This window comes from Loxodonta africana, chromosome 12, assembly GCF_030014295.1.
Source record: "Loxodonta africana isolate mLoxAfr1 chromosome 12, mLoxAfr1.hap2, whole genome shotgun sequence".
NCBI classification, from domain to species: domain Eukaryota; kingdom Metazoa; phylum Chordata; class Mammalia; order Proboscidea; family Elephantidae; genus Loxodonta; species Loxodonta africana.
The window spans coordinates 58502369-58519598 of record NC_087353.1 but is presented as its reverse complement, the minus strand read 5'-3'; the positions used below and the strand labels follow the sequence as shown (position 1 = coordinate 58519598).

The following is a 17230-nucleotide window of genomic DNA, read 5'->3' as shown; positions in this document are numbered from 1 at the left end:
CCACCAGTAGGGAGTGGGCAGTATCCAGTTCTCTACCCGCGCCCCCCTCACCCCGCAAAGTTTGGTCTAGACACCTCCCAGAGCCCTGAGTGCTGACCTGCTGCTGCCCACACAGCACGGGGCCCTGAGGCCAGGTAAGGGCTGTGAGTGTCCTGCCTTGTCCAGCCTTAACTGAGCAAGCCAGAAGTTTGAACCCAAGTGCATTGGGGACCCTGGTGCACATCTGAGAGTTTGCAGGCAATGAATGGAGACAGCCTCCCTGCACCTGTGTTTCTGGCGCTTCGTGCCTGTGTCTCTGTGTCTGTGACCCCCCATCTTTGTCTCTGTGCCCTTTTCCATGAAAACCCACCAGCTTTGTTAGCGTTCTAACTTCATGACGTTGTTGCACGTAAACTGTGGGGTCTGACATTCTTGGGGTCAGAGGTCTGTTCCCTTTCTAACATTTCTCTTGTCTACACTCTCAGCTGCTGAACGCCATGGTGGCGAAGCTAGGGAACTGGGAGGACCCGCTCCCCCAGGACTCCTTTGAGGGTGTGGGTGAGGACGAGTGGGTGAGTAGACGGATGGGCCCCAGCACCACTGTGCCTCCCCACCCCTGCAGGGTGCCCCACCTCCTCCAGCATCACCACCTTCCTCACCACCCCTGCAGGGTCCTTCGTCTCCTCCAGCATCACCATCCTCCCTCCCCACTCCTGCAGGGTGCTCCACTTCCTCCAACATCATCATCGTCCTCCCCACCCTTGTGGGGTGCTTCACCTCCTCCAATATCACCACCCTCCCTCCCCACCCCTGCCTCCCTCCCCACCCCTGCAGGGTGCTCCACCTCCTCCAACATCACCACCCTCTTCCCCATCCCTATAGGATGCTCCACCTCCTCCAGCATCACCACCCTTCCTCCCCACCCCTGCAAGGTTCTCCACCTCCAGCATCATCATCCTCCTCCCCACCCCACCCCTGTAGGGTGCTCCATCTCCTCCAGCATCACCACTCTCCCTCCGCACGCCTGCGGAGTGCTTCAGCTCCTCCAGCATCACCATGCTCCCCCGCCCTTGCAGTGTGTTCCACTTCCCTCCCACGTCTTTGTTTATCCCCCTAGGACTAGCCTACGCACCATTCACCTCTGGTCTGGCCTCACCTGCCGCTGCTCGTCCTAGACCACCTGAGGCCTGTGCAGACCTCATGTCTCATCCTCAGACTGGAAGGTGCCTCTATGGCCCCAGCACACCTCATCCCCAGAAGCCTGGCTTCCTTCGGGCCTTTGGCCTTTCCATGGCCTCTTAGCTCCCCAGCCACTTGTGGGGATTGTCCACACCTCTGCTTTCTCTGGGACCAGCTGCTTCTCCTCAGCTGCCTGCTAGCATGTGGAGCCAAGGGGGACATGGGGGTCAATAAGCATGTCCCTGAGCAGGCCCTGGGCCCCGCCTCCCATGCTGATGTGGGCTAGTCGCAGCCTGGGTTGGCTTTGTTCAACACCTTCAGCTCCTACAGGCCGACCTGTCTTGCCTGCTGCCCCAGTTCTGGTCAAGAGCCTCAGGGGCCGGCCCTTCACCAGGCCATTTGGTGCAGCACCAGCCTCAGGGGCCTGGGACCAACTGCTCCTGCTCTCCAGGCTTGAAGCCAGGAGAAGTGGGCACCCCAGAGCTGATGGCCCAGTTAAAGGGGTATGAGCCCCACAAGGATGGGCCTGCACAAGGCATATGTTCTCAGCAATTAAAGTTTTCTAAGCTGACCACCTCTGTGCTGCTTACTCTGTGCTGGCTGAGAAGGGGATGAGGGGAGTATTGTCAGGGAAGTTTGGCCCTGGGCTGCCCAGTCCCACACTTCACCTTGCACCTTGCCCCTAAGGCCTTTCAGCTGCATGCTGCTGGGGAGTTCATTCATTCATTCCACCCAGGGTTCTCCAGAGAAACAATCAGCAGGAGACAGATTTGTAAAAAGACATTTAAAGAAGCCCTAGTGGTGCAGTGGTTAAGCGCTCAGCTGCTAACCAGAACGTCACCAGTTTGAACCCATAGTGGATACTCGGGAGAAAGATGTGGCAGTCTGCTTCCGTAGAGACGACAGCCTTGGGAACCCTATGGGGGCAGGTCTGCTCTGGTATGGGTCGGAGTCCATTCCACAGGCAACGGGTGCGCTATTATGTTGGTGGGGAGTTGTATGTTTATTTTATATAATGTTTTAACCTCAAATATTTTGGCAAAATCAAAGGAGGAAGTTGCCCCACATTTGACCCATGCATTTCGCTGCTTCTAGCAAACGGGGTCCTGGGGAAGCCCCATCGCCCGCTCTCGGTACTCCCCTGAGTCGGGTCTGAGGCAGGCTCCGCCCCCATCGTGTTACGTCACTGCCTGTGTACTGCCTGTTGGAGGGCGGACGCGGCGCGCATGCCCGGCGTGGCTTTGCGCACGCGTTCTCCCAACCTCCCGTGACCTCTGACCTCCTGGCAGCCCTAGAACCCGGGCGGCTGGGTACACAGAAGGCGGATTCTGCCCCAGAGGCAGAGCGGCCGCGATGGTGAGGCGTGAAACCGGGTACTGCCTGTGGGAGGGAAGCCGCTTCAGGGCTGGGGCGGCTGGCAGCGGGCCCCGGGCCGGGCTGTGGGGGACGTCCGCCCCGTGGGCCGCCCCGGGAAGCGAGACTTCGGGCGGCTTTTGCGAACGTTCCCGGGCCGGCCGCGACCTGGAGGGGCCAGGCGAGGGGTAAGTGCCTGGCTTGAAGGCAGGGCGGGCTTGGCTCGCCGGAAAATACCCAGTAGAGGTGGTCGCCTGCGTGCACCGCGTGTGCCAGCCCCTGTCGAACAGCCGCAGGCACCCAAAGGTAGGGGATAGATGTGGTCCATAGCACCTGCTCGCTCCTTGAGCGCCTTAGCTCTGCAGAGTGAGCGCCGTCTGTATTATGACCTTCGTTCCCAAGCTGACGAAAAGGGCTCCGAGAATTTCCCCAAAACGTGGCAGGACGGAGACTCGAACCAGGCCCAGCGGCACCGACAGTGGAGCGTTTCTACCACACCATTGGCGCCTACAGCCGTCCACCGACCTGGGCCACACTGGCTGCGCCCGGTTCCCGGGGGGAACCTTTAAAATACAGGTTTTTGAGCCTTATCCCTGGAGGTCCGATAAATGTTAATACGAATATGTATATTTCTAGATAGTAGTACATCCCCGAGTGATTCAGACCCAGCCGTTTTGGGGAACCACTGCTTTAATTATAGGCCACTCCTTAATGAACAATAATAGGGTAATACTAATAGCTGACACCGACAGCCTACAGGTGCCAGGCTCTGGATTGAGGATTTCATAATATATTTTCTTATGTAGTTTTTACAGAGCAAACCAGTTGGTGTTGAGTCGATTCCAGTTCACAGTTACCCATGCGTGTCAGTGTGTTTTCAGTGGCTGCTTTTTTGGATGTAGCTTGCCAGGCCTTTCTTCCAGGGCACCTCTGGGTGGACCTGAATCTCCAACTTTTTGGTTAGGAGCCATAGCCTTGCCTTTTCAGTACATTTCATGTGTTTACATTTACGTATATGTAAATAGAAGTATACAGCTTCTATTACATTTGCACCACCCAGGGACTTAGCTGTGGCGGCCAGAGCTCTGCTCAGTGTGGAATCCACAGCTCCAAGCACAGGCCTGACCTGGCATTCTGTGTGCCTCTGGGTCCTGAATAAGTGGATGAGAGGCTAGCTTCACTGTCTGGTCTCCAGACCATTAATACCAAGCAGAGTCTTGTCTGGAAGCAACGATATTGTTGTGCTCCTGCTCTTGGTCTGGCACTGCCTGTCTGTCCCCTGTTTTACGGGCATTGCTCCATGAGGGTCTTGTAGCCCTCCTGTGTCATCATCTTTGTTGTTAGCTGCTGTTGAGTCAGTTCTGACTCAGAACAACTCTATGTACAACAGAATGAAACACTGCCTGGTCTTCCACCATCCTCACGATCCTTGTTATGCTTGAGCCTATTGCTACAACCAGTATGTCAATCTCCTTGAGAGTCTTCCGCTTTTTCAGTAACCCTCTGCTTTACCAAGAATGATTTCCTTCTCCAGGGACTGGTCCCTCCTGATAACATGTCCAAAGTATGTGAGACAAAACCTCGCCATCCTTGCTTCTGAGGAGCATTCTGGCTATACTTACTCCAAGACTGACTTGTTCTTCTGGCCGTTTGTGGTATATTCAGTATTCTTCACCAGCACCATAATTCAAAGGTGTCAATTTTTCAGTCTTCCTTATTCATTGTCCAGCTTTCATATGCATATGAAGCAATTGAAAACACTGTGGCTTTGGTAAGGCACACCTTAGTCCTTAAAGGGTTACCTTTGCTTTTTAACACTTTAAAGAGGTCTTTTGCAGCCTTTTAGATTTGCCCAGTGCAATGTGTTGTTTAATTTCTCGACTGCTGCTTCCATGGGCATTGATTGTGGATCCAAGTAAAATGAAATCCTTGACAACTTTAGTCTTTTCTCCATTTATCATGATGCTTATTGGTCCAGTTGTGAGGATTTTTGTTTTCTTCATGTGGGGGTGCAATCCATACTGAAGGCTTTGATCTTTGATCATCATCAGTAAGTGCTTCAAGGTTGTGTCATCTGCATAATGCAGGTTGTTAATAAGTCTTTCTCCAATCCTGGTGTGATGTTCTTCATATAGTCCAGCTTCTCAGATTATTTGCTCAGCATACAGATTGAATAAGTATGGTGAAATGATACAACCCTGACGCACACCTTCCCTGACTTTCAACCATGCAGTATTCCCTTGTTCTCTTAAAATGACTGTCTCTTGGTCTATGTACAGGCTTCTCATGAGCCCAATTAAGTGTTCTGGAATTCCCATTCTTCGCAGTGTTGTCCATAATTTGTTATGATCCACACAGTCGAATGCCTTTGCATAGTTAATAAAACACCAGGTAAACATCTTTCGGGTATTCTCCGCTTTCAGCCAGGATCCATTTGACATCAGCAGTGGTATCCCTAGTTCCATGTCCTCTTCTGAATCTGGCTTGAATTTCTGGCAGCTCTCTCTTAATGTACTGCTATAAGCACTTTTGAATGACCTTCAGCAAAATTTTACTTGTGTGTGATATTAATGATACTGTTCAACAGTTTCCATATTCTGTTGGATCACGTTTCTTTGGAATAGGTATAAATATGAATCTCTTCCAGTCGGTTGACCAGGTAGCTGTCTTCCAAAATTCTTGCCATAAGTGAGTGAACACTTCCAGTTTGTTGAAACATCTCAATTGGTATTCCAAAAATTCCTGGAACCGTGTTTTCTGCTAATGCCTTCAGTGCAGCTTGGACTTCTTCCTTCAGTACCATCAGGTCGTGATCATAGGCTACTTCCTGAAATGGTTGATGTCGACACATTCTTTTTAGTACAGTGATTGTGTAATGTTCCTTCCATCTGCATTTGATACTTCCTGGTTCGTTCAATATTTTGCTCATAACCCATTGCCATTGAGTCGATTCCGACTCAGTGACCCTGAAGGACAGAGTAGATCTGCCCCATAGGGTTCCCAAGGAGCACCTGGCGGATTCAAACTGCTGACCTTTTGGTTAGCAGCCATAGCTCTTAACCACTATGCCACCAGGGTTTCCATTTTGCCCATAGGATCCTTCAGTATTGCAACCCAAGGCTTGAATTTTTTCTTCAGTACTAGCGTGTTCTTCCCTTTTGGTTTTCTAACTCCAGGCCTTTGCACATGTCATTATAATACTTTGTCTTCTGGTGCCACCCTTTGAAATCTTCTATTCAGTTTTCACTTCATCATTTTTTCCATTTGCTTTAGCTACTCAGCATTCAAGGGCAGCTTTCAGAGTCTCTCCTGACATCCATTTTGGTCTTTTCTTTCTTTCCTGTCTTTTTATTGACCTCTTGCTTTCTTTGTGTATCATGTCCTTGATATCATTCCACAGCTCCTCTGGTCTTTGGTCATTAGTGTTTAGTGCATCTCTAAATTCTTGAGATGGTCTCTAAATTCACGTGGGCTATACTCAAGGTCATATTTCGGCTCTCGTGGACTTGTTCTAATTTTCTTCAGCTTCAGCTTGAACTTGCATATGAGCAGTTGATTGTTCCGCAGCCGGCCTCTGGTCTTGTTCTGACTTATGATATGGAGCTTCTCCGTTGTCTCTTTCCACAGATGTAGTCATTTGATTCCTGTGTATTTCCTCCAGTGAAGTCCATGTGTATTGTCACCATTTATGTTGTTGCAAAAAGGTGTTTGCAATGAAGAAGTTGTCGTTGGTCTTGAAAAATTCTGTTATGCAATCTCTGGTATCATATCTATCACCAAGGCCATATTTTCCAACTACTGTTCTTTCTTTTTTTCCAACTTTTGCATTCCAATCACCAGTAATTATTAATGCATCTTGTTTGCATGTTTAGCCAATTTCAGACTGCAGAAGTTGATAAAAATCTTCAATTTCTTCCTCTTTGTACTTAGTGATACAGTTTCATTGTCCCATTCTGCTGATGAGAAAACTGAGGCTCAGAGAGGTTGAGTAATTTGCCCCGGGCCACATGGTTAGCAAGAAGCACAGCTGGGATTAGATACCAAAGCATTATTTCTTTTTTTTTTTTTTTAAACAATATTTTAATAAGTTTTTAGTGAAAGTTTACACAGCAAGTTAGGTTCCCATTTGACAGTTGCCACACCAATTGTTCAGTGACGTTAGTTACATTTATTACAATGTGTCAGCATTTTTTTTGTGTGTTCTGGTTCTGTTTCCAGTGCTCTAGTTTCCCTGCCCTCTTCTCATCTTTGCTTTTGAGTAATTGTTGACCTTTGGTCTCATACTGATGGTTTTTAAGCAGGGCACTGACCTTACAGATAATATCCTTTATTTTATGTGCCACTCTGCAATTTCACTAAAAGGAGATCCCAGGTTAGGCTCGGTTCTAGGTTTAAAGAGAGTCTCAGGGTGATAGTTTCAGGGAGATCTGTGTTCTCTACTGTTGCAGTTTGTCTGGCTTTATTTTTATTTTTTAGTAAGAATTTGAGTTCTGCTCTGTATTTTTGTCCCATTCTATCTGGGGCCAACTGTTGTGACCCCAGCCAGAACAGTCAGTGGTGGTAACCGGGCACCATCTGGTTCTTTTGGTCTCAGAGTAGATGAGGTTGTGGCTCATGTAGAGTTGTTTCTTTTCTGCACTTTTGGTTACGTTCTCACCATCTTGCTTCTGGCAAATAGAGACAGGGAGTTGTGTCTTAGATGGCTGCTCACAAGCAGAACAGTGTTCTTGCTCCTCTTCCATGGTTCTTGGGGAATATCTACGGCTTTCTGCAGTCTTCACCGCTGAGGAGTTGGGGTCTCTATCCAATGAGCTGGTATGTCGGAAGATACTCTGGAACTCCTTAGCACCTCGCCACTGTGAAGTTTTGTGAAAAAGAAGACATGACAACATTTATGAAGCACTTCCTGTATCATTAGGCTATGTGCCAGGCACCTTATAAGCATTATCTCTTTTAGTCCTATAACAACAGCCTAATGGCTGGCCACATTTTTCAGGTGAGAAAACCAAGACTCAGGGAGTTAGAGAACTTGTCCAGAGTCCCACAGCTGGGATTTACACATTGGCACTGGTCCCAGAATCTCCTCTGGCAGGCGCCTCTTGTCCAGGCAGCTCCCATGCTGAAATGGGAGGCCAGCCCAGCCTTCCCTGTGGCTGTGCAGCTCTGGGCAGCTGGAACAGCAGGGCCACCCATGCCACTTTGGTTTGAAGCCTGCAAGGGGTGGTGGTCTCTGGTAGCAGCCAAGCTCCTACACTCATTACTTAGGCACATCACTGCCCTGGGGAGAAAGGGAGCAGATGACTGCAGAGCAGTGTGATGAGGTTGCACAGGGAGGGAAGGCTGTTAAGGGAGGTGTGGTCTGAAAGCCAGGGGAGAGCTGAGTTAGCCGTGGAAGGTGCTCCAGGCTCAGGGGACCCTTTGGAGTCATCTGCTCCCCAGTCAAGCTTCCCTGTCGCCAAGCCGGGACAAGTAGTCCATCTCAGGGCTTCCTGCCCCCACCCCTACCCCCGCCAGTGGTGTTGAGCAAGAAGCCAGGTGAGGCTACCTGTCAGCAAGTGCAGTCCATCATTTTACTATGCCTGCAGACCAGCTTGAGGCAGTCCTGCCCTTGGCTTTGATCACAGGAGGGAGCCTCAACTGGGCTTTGCTTTCAGGTGTGAAATGCAAGGCCTAACAAAGCTCCACCTGCTTGTGAAATGCAAACCCACTTTCATTTATTAATTCTCCCTAATGGCCCATAATCACAGCCTTCCTGTTAGGGAAGGGCCAGTTCCTTGGAGGCTAAACTAGGCCAGTTCTGGAGTCTGGGGCAGCCATGTTCCATCAGAACCTGGCGAGCCCCTCTCTGCCTCCTGGGCTGCCTGGGGTCTTGGTACTTGTTAGGCTGCTCTGTCTCCCTCCTTCCATCCTCTGGGATCCTGGGCAAGGCGGGCAGCCTGTGGACACCATAGCTCACAGTGCAGCTTTGGGTTCCAGCTCCGCTGCCCCATGCACTGGGCGAGTGACTTTGGCTGGTCACTTAGCCCCTCTGTGCCTCAGTGTCCTGGGTTGTCAGGGTTAATGGTATGGTAAGTGGGACATGTTTGGCACACAGGCGCTCGGTCACTGTCAGCTGACCAGTAGGCAGAAAAATACAAAGAAGACAGGATAAGCCACTTGGCTTTCTCACGTGAGCTCTGGTCACTGACGGGGGAGTGTGCACCACGTGTGCACTGTTCCACATACTTGTGATTGCTCTCGTATATGCCGTGTGTGGTCTGTTCCACTATGTGGGCAGCATGCTTTTCCATCTCAGCCACCTTCCTAGTCCCTTTCTCACTACTTCTTTCCCAGCTCCCTAAGCTCAGCCTGCCCAGCTCTGGCTGCTCCCAGGACAGCCTTCATACTTTCTTCCCCCTCCAGTCTGGCTCACCTTAGTCCCTCTGCCCAGAATGCCCTAACATTCCCATTATGATTCCACCTGCCCTCCAAATCCAACCCAGTAGAAACACCATCTTCACGCGGAACCTTATCTCATTCTGATTTTTCTTTCCCTCTTGACTTTTTAAGCTTCTGGTCACTTCTTAATGAGACTCCCCTCCATGCTTCCTTGGTTTTGGAGGTATAAAACCACTGCACTGTGCCGTGGTTGAAGATCTCACTGCCAGGCAGGTCTGAAGGCTGTGAACTCAGGGCAGGGGCCGTGTTCTGTGTATCGTTGTATTCCGAGTGCTGGGTAGAGTGCATGAGAGATGCTCAACAAGTGTTTGAATGAATGAACAAATGAGCTGGCCTTACTCTGTCCACCTAGAGGTGCCTCAGAAGAAAGTCCTGGTGATCTGTTTCTGAAAGGTGACAGCCACTGAAAGGTCAGTGGAGCACAGTTCTATTCTGACACACATGGAGTTGTCACGAGTTGGAATCAGTGGCAACTGGTGAGGTTTTTTTTGGTACCTAATCATTCGGTCCTTTGTGTTTTTGTGTAAATACCTAAAGGCTTTCAGATCCTTGAAAGCAGACAGTATTTTTGCTGAGCAGACCCTTAGTAACCATTGTATTGAATGGAATGGACTCAAGGCCATAGGACTTGAAGGTCCCTGGGTGGCCAAGCGGTTTGTGCTTGGCTGGTAACCCAGAAGTTGTTGGTTCAGACCCACCCAGCAGCACTGTGGGAGAAACAGCCTGGTGTGCTTCTGTAAAGATTATAGCCAAGAAAACTGTATGGAGCAGTTGCAGTTTTTATAGTGCAGTCTCTATAACTCACAAAAGTAAAGAATCTGAACACATCTTAGTTTCCCATCTGTAAAATGAAGGTTGGGCCAGATGATCTCAGAGACACAGGAAGTGTAAGTTTGCCTGGGTTTGCAGAGTGGGTTCGTGGTAGATCTGGGACGGGTCTGCCCACTGCTCTCTCCTGAAGGCCATGAGGGTTACTTGGCCGCCTGTGGGGATTCTGTCGGGACTCCCCCCTTGGCATGCATGTCAGATTGAGCATCCTGAAGCCCACAAAGCGGAATTACCAGGGTTCTGGGGAGGGAAGTGTCTGTGTCTACTGCTCATGCATAATTCCCACTCAGCAGCCACCTCCAGGGTCCCTCCTTGCAAGGGGGGCCAAGAATGCAGCCTGCTAACCAGAGGCCTGCTTTGCCTACAGGCCAAGTACCTGGCCCAGATCATCGTGATGGGTGTACAGGTGGTGGGTAGGGCCTTTGCCCGGGCCCTGAGGCAGGAGTTTGCAGGTAAGCTCAGGCCCTGACTTCCCCTTGTTTTTGTAGCAGTGGGCTCCTGAGGCTGGGCAGGCTTGGAATGCAGAGGGGTCCCTCCGTGACGGGGGCTCTGGGGTGCTTTCCTACTCTAAGGGGAGATGCTGGCTTTGGAAATTCCTGCCTAAGGAAGAGGCTTTTTTTCCTTGTCCGACCCAGTCAAAATGAGCACCCAGGGCAGGGATAGGAGTCCATGGGTGGCACAAACAGTTCACCACTTGACTACTAGCCAAAAGATTTGGCAGTTCAACCCCACACAGAGGTGCTCGGAAGACAGGCCTAGGAATCTGCTTCCAAAAGATTACAGCTTTGGAAACCCTATGGAGCAGTTCTACTCTGCACATATGGGGTCGCCATGAGTCAAAATCAGCTCAACAGTAACAAACAACAGCAAGAGCAGGTGTTGGCAAACTCTGGCCCACCCAAATGGCTGTTTTGTAAATAAAGTTTTATTGGAACACAGCCTTGCCTATCTGTTTATGTATCATCAGGCTGCTTTTGTATCAAAGTTGAGTAATTGTAACCAAGACGGTTTGCCCCTCAGGGTCTAAAATATTATTCTCTGACCCTTTAAGAAAAAGTTTACCAGCTCCTGATGCTTGGGTCATTGGGGTGAAATGGTCCCCGAGGCAGCCTGCTATGGTGGTGGTGGCGTGGGTAAGGGGGAGCAGCCATCCTGGCAGCGTTACTGCTGCCTTCTGCCCACAGCTCCCAGCTCTCTCTGGTCCCCAGAGCATCCTAAAGGTGCCCAATTTGCTGTGCCCCCAGCCAAGGAAAGGAAGAGCCAACAGGGACAGGGTCAGCTCTGGTCTAGGTTGGGGACCAGATGCAGGTTTGATGGCCAGACCCTGCCCTTATCCCCCAGAGGGTATGTCTGACCTCACTTCACCACCACCCCCCCCCGCCCCAAAAAAAAAAAGCACTCCTAGAGAAGAGATACCTTCTGGCTACCTCTCTCCCCAGGTGTCTCCTCCCATGCCACCTGGCAGGGGTGAGCCACACACAAGGAGGGCCCTGGGGGTGCTCTGGGCCCCAGGGCCACCAAGGGCTGAACACTCACCCCTGTGTCTACGCAGCCAGCAGGGCAGCAGCTGATGCTCGGGGACGCACCAGCCACCGATCTGCTGCTGCCTCCAACCTCTCAGGCCTCAGCCTGCAGGAGGCCCAGCAGATTCTCAACGTCTCCAAGCTGAGCCCGGAAGAGATCCAGAAGGTTAGGCGGCTGGCTCCCAGACATGCCAGAAGGGGGGCGGGGAGTGAAGGGAGCCTCTGGAGGCAGCTACTGTCACTCTGTCACTTGTTAATTTTTAGGCCTAAGGCAGTTAGGCAGCAGCCCCTGTGTTGCGTGGGATGACACGGAGTGGAGGGGTCCAGCCCTTTAAGCCTGCCTTCTCCATCTAGTAGCTTCCACAGCTGTCTCTGTAATCCATCTCTTCTTCCTCTTCTCTGTAGAACTATGAACATCTGTTTAAGGTGAATGACAAGTCTGTAGGTGGTTCCTTCTACCTGCAATCCAAGGTGAGTGGAGTGACCTTTGATTCCATGCGGAGGGTGAGTCACCATACCTCTCCTGCTGGGGTCCCTCGTTTCCAGCAGGGGGAGCTGGCAACTCAGAGCTTGGTGGGTGGGAAGGTGTGCCAGGCCCTTCCATCCCTGGTGCGCCAAACCCAGCCCCCCTTCAAATGACCACTCCCTTGATGGCCTCAGCCCGCACACTGATCGGGCAGTGTCTGCATTGGCCCTGGTAGTTCTGGATGGTGGCCCGCCCTGCAACCAGGACTCTGAAGGAATGGGACCATTAGCTGATGGTGTGCTGGAGTTCGTGCTAGGCTCTTTCTTCCTGTGAAGGCGATGCTGTCCCCCATGCCAACCACACCCCGGAAGCTGAGAAAAGGGCATTTGTATTTCCCTCAAGCTCACCTTCAGACGGGAGACCTGCGCTGCGCGCTGCTCTGGGGGTGGGGGGCGGGGGGGTGGGGGGGTGGAACTAGCCTCTGGAGTTGAACCTGTGAAGGGAAAAGACCATCCTGTGCGGGCAGAGGGGAGAGTCCCCATATGCGCACAGCCCCACCTCACTGCGTGACCCTTCCCAGGTGGTCCGTGCGAAGGAGCGCCTTGATGAGGAACTCAAAATCCAGGCCCAGGAGGACAGAGAGAAAGAGCAGGCACCCAGAACGTGACTGTTGCACTCCCTACCCCTCTAATTTATAGCTCGGTAATAAATGTTTCTGTGGCCTCATGTGTGCCCGCCCAATTCCAGAGGCAAGGTTGCCCCTCCTGCTAGCCATGGGAGCGCCGGAGCGTCTCAGGAGTGCAGCTGGGGAAGCATGGCCCTGAGCAGCCTGTGAGGTGGGGAAACCAAGCTACTTCCCAAAGTCAGGCCTGGGATGGCCTGACTGACAACCCCAAACACACTCTGGATAGTGCAGTGTATGGGTGGTGGCGCATCCAAGGCACAGACACTACCTCTGCAACTCACTTTTATTCTTTATAAACTTCCTCTCACATGGAGGAATATATTGTTATGGTCATTAGCTTATCTTTTTTTAAAAACTCTATGCTAACAGCAACTGAGCCGAGAGGAGGAAAAACATAAGCTACGATAGAAAGGCACTTAGAATCTGTTAAAATACTGATATCCTGGAATGTGCAACAGTGGACTGACAAGAAGTACACCTGGCGTACAGCCTGGTCTATCACCAATCACATGCTTCCTAACCTGACCTCTGGTGCCTGTCCCTCCCCAGCCAGCACTCCCAGCCTGGGGCCCTGGGCACAGTAGGGGGCCTGGAGAAGGGAGACCAGCTCCCTCCTGAGTCTCCCAGCCCCTTGGAGGGGCAGAGCCAACAGTGGCGGGGCTGGGGTCTTAGGCCCACATTAGCGGCGGGGCGATCAGGGTGACCCCTCTGGGACAGAAGGGCAGTCCAGGAAGGGACTGGGCTGGCAGAGTGCCTCCGAGCAGCAGCAGGGGGTTCTGGCACCCCATAGCCTAGGGACAGCCAGCTAGAAGCCAGAGCTGACAGCTGCCAGGCCACTGCTCCACCTCAGGAGGGGGTCAGTAAGAATCCCGGGTTGGAGGAAGCCCAAGCCATGTCCCTCAGAGATGGTTGGGGCCCAGCTGCCTGGGTCCAGCAGGGGCTATCAGGTACAGGACTGTCCCATACCCTCAGCTGAATCAGACCTGGGCACCCTCGAGTCAGCATAGACCTGGGGAGCTGGGACCAAGGGGGCTGCCTCTAGGACAGTGAAGCACAGGAAACAACTGCCCTATGTCCAGGTTCCTTCCCCCAGCCCCCCTTCCCAGCGGAGGGCTGGGCCCCTGTGGCCACCCCTGCAAGATCAGGGGCTCAGTCTCCAGCCCCCAGATGGCTCCCACCCTCCCTGCATGCTGGTCGTGACTTGGCATCCAGAAAGGACCTGTGTCCCAGCCTGGGGTTTCCCCAGCCTCCCACCCATAGGGTGACCTGGTGGCCAGTGTGGGACAGACACACTACAAGCCTCCACAGGCCAGGCCCCAGGGGTCTCTGGGAACCAAGAAGCCGGGCCCTGCCAGGCTGGGAATGAGGGAGACAACCTGGCCCCACCTGTTCCCTGAGCAGGGGCTGGCCCAAGGTCTGGACTTCTGCCCTGGCCCACTTCCACCCAGCCAGCACCTCTACCTTCCCCTCCCAAGACGCCCCAGACCACTTCCCACACTCCCAGGGCTCCATGACCGGCAGAGTGGGAGGCTCAGAGATGAGGGGGTTAAGTGGGGAGTATTGTCATCTGTCCCTTGGCAGTGCCTGCTGTGTCCGGAATGGGGAGTGGCATGGAGCAGTAGGCAGAGCGGGCCTCCTCGAGGGCTGGGGAAGCACCTTGTCAGGGGTGGGGCGGGGCGGGGGGTGTGAGCAGGAACATGGTAGCGTCTCTGTGGCTTTGCCAGGGCCTGCGTCTGTTTTGCCTCCCTCTGGAGCATGGGTCGGAGGAAAAGGGGTTCACAGAGCCCAGAGAGCAGGGTTGTCTGAAGCTAGGCAGGAGCGGGCAGGGCCTCTGCTTCCCTGGGCTCCTTGTCACAACCGTCTTGGGGTGGGGGCAGGTGCCTCTTCTGTCCATGCCCTCCTTGTGGCTGATAGGTGGACCAGATGGGGCTGGCACCGGTGTGGGAATGCAGTGGGACTGAGTGACGTGGAGAACCAGGGGGTGGGGGGATGCTATGGAAGCTGTGTGGGGCAGGAGGGCCAGAGGTGAGCACCACCTCAGCACCTAAGAGCCCAGCTCTCTGGACAGCAGGTCCAATGCCTCCCTTGGGAGCTGGCAGTGACCTAGCACCATCCTGCAGCCCATCGAGTCTGGGACTGGTCTGTCCAGGAGCTCAGCCGGCCAGGCCCCGTGGGCAGGAGGACATTATTGCTATTTCACAGAAGAGTTTCCGTTCGTCGGGGCTGGGAGCTAGGTGGCTCAGTTCACCACAGCCGGCTTGAGCAGCACGGAGCCCGGTGGGATGACCACCCAGCCGGGAGCCAGTGCCTCTGGGCTGCTGGCTGCAGAGCTGACTCCGGTGGACAGGTCCAGAACAGCACCTGGCAGCAGAGGCAGTCCGTTGGGGCTGGGCCGGGAGCGGCCACCCTCAGTCCTTTCAAGTGGTGTCTTTTGGCCCTCCAAGCCCAGGGCCCTGGCCGGCCCCTTTTCCCCCGCAGCTTTGCCGCCAGCGGAGCCAGCGAGGAGGGAGACCATGGGCAGGCCCAGTCCACCTGCACCAAATAGCGAGGGCAGCAGCGGGTTCTTGGTCAGGTTGAGTGGTAGAACAGGGCCTGGCAGCCCAGGACTCATGCCCGCCGCGCCCCCACTACCCCCACCATTGCCGCAAGCCAGTGCGCTGAGGTCAAGGGGACCAGGGGCCAGGGGCAGAGGCAGGCCAGGCAGGCCAGGTCCTCCGAAGAGGGCAGAGGGGTTGGGGATGATGATTTGAGCCCCACTGATGTAGGGGCTGCCATCAGGGCCGGGTAGTGGGGGTTTGGGGGGCGGGAGCAGTGGCAGGAGCTCTTGCTGCTCATGGGACACAAAGTGGCCGTGGGCCTTGATGTGCTTGCGCAGAGAGCTGGGGTCCGTGTAGCGCTTGTGGCAGCCAGGCATCTTGCAGTAGTAGGGCTTGTCCACATAGTGGGTGCGCGTGTGCTTGAAGCGGTCGCTTGAGTTGGAGTAGCGCTTGTTGCAGCCCTCATAGGGGCAGACGTAGGGCTTCTCACCTGTGGGGCACCCATGGGCATGAAGGGTCTCTTTCCCTCCCGTGGCTCCCTAGCCCCACATCCCCCTGAGAGTTTGAGACCCAGCCCCAGGTGGGGGCAGCCAGACATAGCCACTGGGAAGACAGCCCTGTCCACCCCACTCTGCCATGACCTCTGATAACGGGAACTACTTTGACACATGGAACGGTGAACGTGGAGATGATACAATTTACGCCGCCAGGATGCTGGCCGCCCTTTTACTAGGCCCTGACTCGACAGATTGGCTCAAGACCCACTGAGTGTTTGCTACTGTGATAACCCAACAGGAGCCTCAAGCCGCATGTGGCCATTGAGCGAGCCCTACAGATGTGGCTGATCTGGATGGAGCTGTGTCATGCGTGTAAAGTATACACTACGTTTCAGAGACTTTGTTTTTCATAACCAGTCGTGATCAAGTCAGTTAGACTCTTGGCAACCCCATGTGTGTCAGAGTAGAACTGGGCTCCAGAGGGTTTTCAGTGACTGCGATCTTTCAGAAGCAGTTCACCAGGCCATTCTTCCAAGGCGCCAGTCTTTCGGCTAGCAGCTGAACACATTAACCATTTGTACCACCAAGGGACTTCTCATTTTTAATACTGAGACAATAGTGTTTTGGATATGTTGGGTTCAATGAAACATCTTATTACAATTAATTCCACCTTTTTTCTTTTTACTTCTTTTCACGTGGCAATTGGGAAATTGTAAAGTATAGATGTGGCTGGAGTTCTGTTTCTCTTGGCCATCGGTGGCCCTACTGTGTGCAGGGAGCACAGCAAGGGTCAAAGCAGACACAGTCTGTGCTGTCGGGAAGCACACAGTCTAGGAGGGAAAGCATAAGTCACAGGATTGTGCAAAATAACAGGGCTGAGCGCCACAAAGGAAAGCAAGGCTGGGCTCTGAGAGTGTAGTTGGGGTCTGACCCACAAGAAGGGCTTCCCCAAGCAGATGGCATTCAGGCAAACAGATGCGTCTCTAATCCCTCTGAGTGCCCCAGCCCCTTGGATGCCTGCCTCCCCAATGCCCACGGCCGGGTCCTCCACCAGTCCCCCCACTTGGCCCACGCCCCAGCAGTGCCCCTTACCTGTGTGTGACCGGTTGTGGATCTTCAGGTTCTCCAGGCGGGAGAAGCTCTTGTTGCAGGTGGGGCAGCGATGCGGCTTCTCATTGGTGTGCGTGCGAATGTGGATCAGCATCTTGTACCTGCTCCAGGTGGGGTGCAGGAGGGAGGGGTGTCAATTCCCTGGACGCCCAAGCCCGGTCCCCCTCCCTGGGACCCAGCGCCAGCCTCCCTCACCTGGCGTTGAAGCCCCGGCCGTGGCGGGCACACCCCTCCCAGTGACAGCAGTACCCGGCGTCCTTCTCCGGCTTGACATGGTAGTCATTGACGTGGTCCACCAGGTCTTGCAGGAGCTCAAAGAGCTGGTTACACTGTGTGGCAGGGAGGGTTTGAGCCCCACATGGTGCTGCCCACCCAGCCTCACACACCCCTCATCCTGGCCCCACTTACCTTGGCCCAGCGACACACCAGCTGCTTGGGAAGGGGCAGCTCGGGTGAGAGGCATTTGTCCTTGGGGGGGTTGAGGAAGGAGGATGCAGGCAGGTGCAGGGCAGTCCCGGAGCCCAGGGGCAGGAAGAACTGGAAGGAGCTGGGCACGCTGTCCAGGTAGCGAAGTGGCTGGAAGTCCTGGGGCAAGAGAATTTGGGACAAGCTGCTCAGTGCCAGCTGCTTGGCAG

General features: G+C 53.6%; 2 protein-coding genes across 20 annotated transcripts in view; one reads left to right on the top strand and one right to left on the bottom strand.

Annotated features, from left to right (window-relative positions):
• Positions 1-17230, top strand: part of CORO7 (coronin 7) — a 123013-nt gene that overhangs the window by 84739 nt on the left and 21044 nt on the right. For 12 of the 18 annotated variants that reach the window (XR_010323614.1, XR_010323615.1, XR_010323622.1 and 9 more), the window contains 4 exons: positions 465-551; positions 10145-10229; positions 11330-11466; positions 11706-11771. Coding sequence is in view for 7 of the 18 variants with exons in the window: in XM_064295496.1 (XP_064151566.1) it covers positions 465-551; positions 10145-10229; positions 11330-11466; positions 11706-11771 (375 nt within the window). In the remaining 11 variants the exon portion in view is untranslated. The other 6 variants (XM_064295502.1, XM_064295500.1, XM_064295497.1 and 3 more) reach the window with 5 other exon arrangements.
• GLIS2 (GLIS family zinc finger 2) overlaps positions 12703-17230 on the bottom strand; it is a 20230-nt gene continuing 15702 nt past the window's right edge. Inside the window, exons 4-7 of one of the 2 annotated variants that reach the window (XM_064295504.1) lie at positions 17004-17180; positions 16791-16924; positions 16578-16699; positions 12703-15478 (exon numbers count right to left, since the gene is read on the bottom strand). In XM_064295504.1, coding sequence (XP_064151574.1) covers positions 14691-15478; positions 16578-16699; positions 16791-16924; positions 17004-17180 — 1221 coding nt within the window. In that variant the 3' untranslated portion in view covers positions 12703-14690. The remainder of the gene's footprint in view (positions 15479-16577; positions 16700-16790; positions 16925-17003; positions 17181-17230) is intronic. The other variant, XM_064295505.1, reaches the window with a different exon arrangement.